The sequence below is a fragment of the Hyperoodon ampullatus genome (genome assembly GCF_949752795.1).
Source record: "Hyperoodon ampullatus genome assembly, chromosome: 19".
In the NCBI taxonomy this organism is placed as follows: Eukaryota; Metazoa; Chordata; class Mammalia; order Artiodactyla; family Ziphiidae; genus Hyperoodon; species Hyperoodon ampullatus.
Genome location: NC_136932.1, coordinates 9,593,652 through 9,603,112, shown reverse-complemented (window position 1 = coordinate 9,603,112; position 9,461 = coordinate 9,593,652). Strand labels below are relative to the sequence as shown.

General features: G+C 35.8%; 1 protein-coding gene across 1 annotated transcript in view; it reads left to right on the top strand.

Moving 5' to 3' along the window:
* Nucleotides 1-3,490: 3,490 nt before the first annotated feature.
* Nucleotides 3,491-9,461, top strand: part of NSF (N-ethylmaleimide sensitive factor, vesicle fusing ATPase) — a gene marked incomplete at both ends in the record, with an annotated part of 138,281 nt that continues 132,310 nt past the window's right edge. The window contains one exon of the mRNA XM_079726222.1: nucleotides 3,491-3,508. Within this exon, the coding sequence (XP_079582348.1) occupies nucleotides 3,491-3,508 (18 nt within the window). The remainder of the gene's footprint in view (nucleotides 3,509-9,461) is intronic.

Here is a 9,461-nt window from a genome sequence, read left to right as displayed (position 1 = left end):
ATTTACTTGGATATTCTTTTATGTGCTTCTGTTAGTTTTCTTCATATGGGTCTTATCACTCTCTAGATATATTTCTTTCCCAATTTTTTTTTTTTTTTTTTTTTTTTTTGCGGTACGCGGGCCTCTCACTGTGTGGCCTCTCCCGTTGTGGAGCACAGGCTCCAGACGCGCAGGCTCAGCGGCCATGGCTCACGGGCCCAGCCGCTCTGCGGCATGTGGGATCTTCCCGGACCGGGGTACGAACCCGTGTCCCCTGCATCAGCAGGCGGACTCTCAATCACTGCGCCACCAGGGAAGCCCTTCCAATTTTTTAATTCCACAAATATTTATTGAGTGCCTATTATGTGCTAAATATTGTACCAGGTACTTCTCCAAATTTTAAAGTAATGTATTTTGAGGCATTAATGAGCTTTCCCAAGTTAATGCAGTCTTGGAGAGGAAATTGTTTATTCACAGAGCCAAGGATTTAGTTAACTGGCTTATGATTTGGTATTCATTTTGATGCTCAGTCATTGGTTAATCTGCCCAGTATAAATAAAATTTTAACTCTTTGTATATCAAAAGATTCTGTGTTTCAGACCATATTTTGTAATTTCTTACAGAGTTTATTAAAAAGTATGTTTTCTTAATTTATATACAAAAATCTTTGCCACACTGTAGTCAAAGAGAATTAGATTTAACCTACATGGTTTAATTATGAAGAAGAAACATACATAAGCAAATTATGAGACCATGTCTTATGTTTCATGAATAATGACAGTGTCCTTTTATTAAGCATGTCCTTCCAGTTATTTTCCTAATGTGTGAGGTCATCACTGTCTATGCAGAAACAGAGGTCTGAAATGAAATAATATACCATCAGTTAACTTTAATACAAAAATTTTAATTTGGGTAGTAAAATAGCAGCTATCTATATTTTTTAACTTGGAAAATGCAGAAAGGAAGAAAATAAATCACTCATAGTCCCATTGTCCAATCACAATTGTTTTTTACATTTTGGTGTGTTTTTATTTAACTGCTTTGCTATACTTAAAAAAATAAAACTATAAAGTAAAATTTATATATATGTATATATATACATGTATACATATACTATCCTGTGATTTGAATATTATGAGGATATGATAATTAAGTGGATATGTTTTAGTTTTCGTAACCATCACTTTGAAATAGGACTTTTAGTTTGCTTCTAACTCATCACCGTTAAAGTAATCCTGTAGAGGACAACTGTGTACATAAAAGTTCTCTATATTTAAAATTATTTTCCTAAGATAAGGGTTATTTATTGTAAAAAACAGTTCCAACCATTCAGAATTGTGAAAAGCGAAGGTGTTTCATTTATACCTTCTTGTTTCACGTCAGTGGTAACTACTGTTAATTTAGTGTGTATCTTTTTTATTAAAAACTTACTCTACATACTATTTTATTTCTTTTTTAAAATTTAGTTCTATATTGTGGACATTTCCCTTGTCAGTACATACAGAGGTACCTTGACCTTTTAAATGGCTGCATAGTTGTGATACTTTTAACTATGCTCCTATTCACAGCATTTATTTAGCTTTAGATTGTGATTTTTTTTCTGTTACAAATAATTCTTTACTGAATATCTCTATGATGGTCATAATAATAGCTGAGATTTATTATTTACTCTATATCAAGTAAATAAGAATACTTTATTTAATTCTCTTGTGTATGTTTGGGTGGTTGTGCATTTATTCCTATGTCCTCCTGTTTCCATTCCTGCCCATAGGGAGAGTAGAACTTTAGATCAAATTCCCTTGCGTCTTAGTGGAAGAATTATTACAGGGAAAACAAACAATCTTACTTTTCTCAGGAGGAAGAATTGCCAATCCGATGGTTAGTATGGGACATTCATGCCAGGAGTTGTAGGTTTTATACTTCCTCTTTTCACATCCTGTGCCCAGGACTAGCAGGCCAATATGGTCAGCAACCTTAGACTGGCCTTTAGAGGTAGATCTGGCCATTCTCCTAGTTCTGTTTATTCCTACAGCTGGGATGAGGACTGGTTGGGGAGAGAACTGAATCTGTTCTGCAGACCTAGTTAGCTCTCTTTTCCAGTAGGCCTACCTGAGTACAGATGTACCAAGGTCTAGGTCTTTGTTGCATGAGTGTATGTACCTTGTACCTAAACTATGTTTTCTAGTTTGAACATTTATACTCTCTTTACATGGGAATTATTGGTGATTGCCCAGCCATTAAAAAATCAGACCATCACTTCTCAACTTTATTGAGGTATAACCTATATAAAATAAAATACAATCAAGATATAGAACATTTCTCTTATCTCAAAAAATTACTTCATGCTTTTCTGCTGTTCATTTCACCCCGGCCCCAGGCAATCACTGATTTTGTGTGTGTGTGTGATTGTAACTCTAGATTAATTTTGCCTCTTCTAGGATTTCATCTAATTACAAGGTGATGCAAAAAAGAGGTCATCCTATATTATATAAGCATCTGGCTTTACTTGGCATTATGTTTTTGAGGTTTACTCATGTTGTTGCATATATCAGTAGGTAGTTTCTTTTTAATTGCTGGGTAGTGTTCCATTGTATGGCTGTACCACAATTTGTTTATCCATTCAACTGTTGGTAGATCTTCGTGTTATTTCAGTTTTTGACTATTATGAATAAAGTTGCTGTGACCGTTTGTGTACCAGTCGTTGTGTGGCTGTATGTTTTCATTTCTCTTTACTTAAAACCTAGGGGTAGACCTGCTGGGTCACATTAACCTTATAAGAAACCGTATCACATCTTTGCCACTATTTAGTGCTGTCAGCCTTTTATATTTTCCTTTGTGTTTTTTTTTCCCCTCAAAAAACCAAAATGGGAGCTCAGTTTTTTTTTTCTTTTTCAATACAAGTTTGTAAAGGAATTTTAAGGCCCTAAGGGATGTCACCTATGTGAATAGTTACTGATTTGAGATGGATAATGTAAAGGGTATCCCTACATGCTCTTTGCAAGATTACTATAGGACATACAAATTTAGCTTATTTCTATCCATCACTTCTAGTCCCACAGGACTTCACAATTTTAATAGAAATTATTATTTCAGGAGTTTATAGCAGAGTGGTTCCATAGGCCTGAAGACACAGATTACTGATGGCCTTTCTCACACTGCTCTAGACTAGCACCATCTAATGAAACTTTCTTCAGTGACAGTTAATAGCCACGTGTGGCACTCGAAATGTGACTAGTGCACCTGAAGAACTGAATTTTAAAATTTTAATTAATTTTAATAACCATATGTGTCTAGTGCTTACTTTATTGAATAGTGCAGTTCTAAAATGTTATTTTTCAGGAAGCACAAAATTGAGTGAGACTTGTTAGCTAAGCTGGCTCTGGGGCAAGTTCGTATATTCTGTCCTACTTCCCTTTCCTGTGGGGGAATTTGTGTCTCTAGAGAGATGTAACCTAGGCCTGAAGCACCACAGAGAAGACCAGTGGATTCATGAGTGTTGCAGTTATCTGTAATGAGGTCTTATAATCAGGTACTACATACTTTGATATTTTCTATTTATTTTGCCCTACTGAGTTCTTTGGTAAACAATAAAGCATATATTTTAAAAATCCAATTTTTAAAGTGGACCTTTGGATGAAAGTATGTTATTTAAATTTGAAAACTATGCAGTGATGCCCAGAGGAGTCCTGATTACCTGCCCCCCCCAACCCAATTTTTTTTTTTTTTTTGATGGGAAGAAGCCAGTTCTCTTTCTGCACTTTAAAATCTCTCACATAAGTAATGATATAACTTTTTTTCCCCTTTGGCATAAGGATTATATATTTAAAAATTTTTTTAATATTTATTGATTGAGTCATTTAAAAATAACATTAAAGCCCATTACAGGTTATCATAAAGAACCTATCTTTAAGCAGAGGCTGATACACCATTGTAAAGCAATTATACTCCAATAAAGATGTTAAAAAAAAAAGAACCTATCTTTATGAAAAGATAACTATAGTTTCCAAGGCAAAAAAAAAAAAAATAGTGAGTGGCATTGTTTTACATTTTTGCAAATCTCTGACTTAGAAGACAGCTGTAATTCTCACACATCTGCATCTGCATTCAATCTGTTGTCTCATGCAGATATGTAGTTGGAAGAGAAAGGAGTATTTTTAAAATTTTCACTGGAGTATAGTTGCTTTACAATGTTTTAGTTTCTGCTGTACAGCAAAGTGAATCAGCTATACGTACACATATATCCCCTCTTTTTTGGATTTCCTTCCCATTTAGGTCACCAAAGAGCACTGAGTAGAGTTCCCTGTGCTAAACAGTAGGTTCTCATTAGTTATCTATTTTATACATAGTATCAATAGTGTATATATGTCAGTCCTAATCTTCCAATTCATCCCACCCAACCCCCTTTCCGCCTTGGTATCCATACGTTTGTTCTCTATGTCTGTGTCTCTGTTTCTACTTTGCAAATAAGATCATCTATATCGGGCTTCCCTGGTGGTGCAGTGGTTAAAGAATCCGCCTGCCAATGCAGGGGACATGGGCTCGGGAAGATCCCATATGCCGCGGAGTAACTAAGCCCGTGCGCCACAACAACTGAGCCTGCGCTCTAGAGCCCGTGAGCCACAACTACGGAGCCCACGTGCCATAACTACTGAAGCCTGTGCACCTAAAGCCGGTGCTCCGCAACAAGAGGAGCCACCGCAATGAGAAGCCCGTGCACCGCAACGGAGAGTAACCCCTGCTCGCTGCAGCTAGAGACAGCCGCACACAGCAACGAAGAACCAAAGCAGCCAAAAATAAATAAATAAATTTATTTTTTTAAAAAAGATCATCTATACCATTTTTCTAGATTCCACATATATGTGTTAATACGATATTTGTTTTTCTCTTTGTGACTTACTTCACTCTGTATGACACTCTTTAGGTCCATCCACGTCTCTACAGATGACCCAATTTCATTCCTTTTTATGGTTGAGTAATATTCCATTGTATATATGTACCACATCTTCTTTATCCATTCCTCTGTTGATGGACATTTAGGTTGCTTCCATGTCCTGGCTATTGGAAATAGTGCTGTAATCAACGTTGGGGTGCATGTGTCTTTTGAATTATGGTTTTCTCTGGGTATATGCCCAGTAGTGGGATTGCTGGGTCATATGGTAATTCTATTTTTAGTGTTTTAAGGAACCTGCATAATGGCTGTATCAATTTACATTCCCACCAACAGTGCAAGAGGGTTCAAAGTAATGATATAATTACTTCTGCTGAAGTTTCCATTAAAGATTTGTTGAGATTTTCATTCTTTTGCGTAGCAATGAGTTAATAATTTTTTACATTTCAAGTTGTTAATGAAAACATTTTATAGCCTTCAGACAGTTAAATATTCTAGTACCTCAGATAACTAAACTTATATAAATTTGCCTGTCAGTTTTGTATTTTCATTTCATAATAGCTATGTGGCCGTTGTGGCTGGGCTTTTATCATTGTTCCCTAGAGGCAAGGTCAGTGTTAGAAAAATTGTGGAATGTTCCCTTGGCATTATTGTGATAAGTAAACAGCTACTATTTATAGGGTCTTATATTTTGATGAGATACCGTGCTTGGCTTACCATAAAAACACAGATGCTTCTAGACTCCAGTAGGGAGGCCTTTTGCTCACAGCATCTGTTTTAGTTGGCCAGCCAGATGACTTTTACAGATTTTTTCACTCTTTTTTGAAGGACACCAGCTCCTTGACAAGTAAACAAGTTTACAAATGAAAAGGTTAACTTAGCATTTTGTAGATTTTTAAATAACTTTGGCTATATCAATTCTGTGTAATTTTGAACTATTAGATAATTTTATCTAAATTATATCACTTCCTAAGTAACCTTGAAATGTCCTTTGTGTCCATGTTCTTTGAATTGTTTATTCTGCAGTTGGGATAGATTGTACTGATCTGTAAGTTCATTTATTCAACAAATGTTTAATGAGCACTGACTGTGTGCCATGCCCTGTCTTAGCCCTGGGAACCATAGATCCGAGCAAGATGTAGTCTCAATCCTTGAGAACCTTATGTCTTTTATGCAGTGTAGACAGACAATAAAAATACAGTTAAGTTCTTCCATTTGACCTTTATCTTACAGGATGAGAAGATATCTAGGAAGGTCTTCTAGAAAATGTAGTGTCTCAGCTGAGAAATTGTAGAATAAGTAGGAGTTGGCTGGACAAGGGGCTCAGAGTTAGGGAAGAGAGGAATATAAGAGAAAGAAGTGGGACTTCCCTGGTGGCGCAGTGGTTAAGAATCTGCCTGCCAATGCAGGGGACACAGGTTTGAGCCCTGGTCCAGGAAGATCCCACATGCCGTGGAGCAACTAAGCCCGTGTGCGTGCTACAACTACTGAGCCTGCGCTCTAGAGCCTGCGAGCTGCAACTACTGAAGCCCACACACCTAGAGCCTGTGCTCTGCAACAAGAGAAGTCACCGCAATGAGAAGCCTGCGCACCACAACGAAGAGTAGCCCCCGCTCGCTACAATTAGAGAAAGCCTGAGCACAGCAACGAAGACCCAATGCAGCCAAAAATAAATAAATTTATAGGATAAAAAAAAAGAACTTGAATGTCATAGAAAGCAGTTCTGGATTTTGCAGGGCCTCGGGGTTAAAATATTGGAAAAAAAAAAAAAAGAGAGAAAGAAGCTTGTAGGTGAGAGAGACCCCAGGGTAAGAGGGAAACAAAGTTCTGCACATTTTGGTCAGGTGGCTGGTTAAACAGTGACCATGGGCAAAAATAGTGTCTCATTTGGAAATCAAACTTATGACCTAGACCTTATTTGTGTCATGTTCTAAATTAGTGATTTCATAGATCTCATACACAAAAAATGTTTTGATCCTATATCCACAGTATATATACCTATTTATTTTTAAGTGATACACTAGTAGTTTATATGCATAGTAAAACATACACAAAAAAGAAAAAGGATGAGCTAAAGATGAACTGTAGAAAATTCTCTTAATTTTATTTATTAATAATTCAGAAAGCAAAGTGATGCTTTACTATTCTTTAAAATCTTGGTTTAATATTTTGTGATACAACTATTCAGGGGTCTATTTCTAAATTCAGGGTTTTTTAAAAAATAAATTTATTTTTGGCTGCGTTGGGTCTTCGTTGCTGCGTGCAGGCTTTCTCTAGTTGCGTCGAGCGGGGGCTACTCTTCATTGCAGTGTGCAGGCTTCTCATTGTGGTGTCTTCTCTTGTTGCGGAGCACGGGCTCTAGGCCTGCGGGCTTCAGTAGTTGTGCCACGCAGGCTCAGTAGTTGTGGCTCACGGACTCTAGAGCACAGGCTTAGTAATGGTGGTGCGTGGGCTTAGTTGCTCTGTGGCATGTGGAATCTTCTCATACCAAGGCTCAAACCCATGTCCCCTGCATTGGCAGGTGTATTCCTAACCACTGTGCCACCAGGGAAGCCCTAAATTTAGGGGTTTTTTGTTACTTGATTTTAATGGCCATCAAAGCATAGATAAGAATGGGGGAAATTTAGCTGTACTTTTGAAATTCCCCCATATTGTCTACCATTTATGGAAATGTTTTATTGAAATGTGTGAAATGTGGTTGGTAAATTTTCATCTATTAGTTTTTCTTGCAGACTAATCAGAATGTATTGTACTTTTATAGTACTAATAAACGGGTTCAAAAATCATTGAAAAATCATTTGGATGATTTTTTTAAAGATTAGAAAATTTTGTTTCTAACTTTTTAAAGCATGCAGATATGAGAGTTTTTATTTTTTGCTTGTTTTTAGGTAATATACATTGTTTTCAATAGCAGAATCGCTTAGCAATGTAAATGTTTCTAAGTAACCATTTTTGAAATGCTCTATTCATTAGCACAAGGTATTTTTTCCTTTTTGTTTTTGTTCATTTTTATCTTGTAGGAGCAAAGTGAATTTTTCTTTTCTTTTTCTTTCTTCTTTGTTTTCTTTTTTAAATATCTTCTTGGTAGCACTTTACCTTTTGGTAACCAGTGAATCCCTATATGGTTTACAAAAAAAAAAAAAAAAAAAGATTTGACGCTGCTTCCTGGCCTTTTACAGAGTGTAGGAAAGATTCTATATTGTAAGGGTCTTGTTTTGATAAAGTTGACCTCAGTGACATCCTGAAGGACATGTGCACACCTTTGCAGCAACAGTTTACCTGTGAATGAAACAGTGAACAACTTTCACTTATGTGCTGTCTTTGTAACTTTATTCTGGAATTATTCTTTTTATTCCAGTCAGAACAGCCCTTCCATCAGTGGTTACAGTTTTCCCATAAAGCGTATTGTTTCATTTATAGTTTAGACTGTATCTTTTTCAGTACATCTTTCCTTTAGTGACTTGCAAAATTGTAGTTCTTGGTGTGTTTTGCAATTACCTAGCAAATCTTCTAAGATGAAAGAAATAACTATATTTTGATTCAGCTATATAGCAGAGCTCCTACACTCTATAATATGTCCTGATATCTTCAGCTCTTTAGAGTTTTCTAAGAGATTTTGGCTATATTTACCAATAAAAGAATACTAGTTTGTCACCATTTTATTTTCCATGTGTCATTTTAGTCACTTTTACTGTGGGTCATAGCTTCTTGTCTTTTCTCTCAGGAAACCTTAGCAGTTTCAACAGTTATTTAACTTTAATACAATTCTGTGAATTGCTAGATTCAATAGGATGTGACTTTAAGCATAGGTGGAAAAATTAGAGAAGTTTATCTCTTGCTGTGAATACTGAATTTTTAAAGGCCTGGAAGATTATGAAGACTTTATTAGTGTCATTAGGTTATATCTTAAGGCAGAATATACACTTAGCATGGGGTTCATCTTTAATAAAAATGGGTATAAATAAATGTAAATAGAAGAACTGATATTTTCTTCTTATACCCCAAAGGATTATCCTGCAAACCCTTCAGGTGCACATATCCCACTTTAGAGACCACTTTCTGAACAACTGGGGTAGCTGTATTGAAACTAGCCTTTTATTAAAAACAAAAGCAAGGCAAAGAGTAATTTATTTTCCTCTATAAATTTGTTTTTGGGAGACAAATTTAAGAAGAATCAGCTTTGACTTGAGGTTTGAAGAGTGAGTACGTTAGTCATAAACAGACTATGAGTGTCATATTTCAATAACTAGGAAACCCTAGAGGATGGTGGAAGGATTATTGGTTACATACATTATATGAAGGAAAGTTTTACTAGTAGCTGTTGATCAATGTTGATCAAAAGGACTGTTAATTGCTATTTTATTTTAAATATACCTGTAATTATTTTTGTTGGAAGGTATTTGGAAGATAGCTTTTCTTAGTCTATAGGAGAAATGGTTCATAGCCACTTGAGATCTCTTATGAGGAGATACTTTTTCACGATATACTTTATCAAATGTATTGAATTTACATCATTGCATTTTTATGTCAAAATCTTTTTTTTTTTTTTGGAAGAAATGGAAAACCAACTCAAATAAGCTTGAGCAAAAGAGTT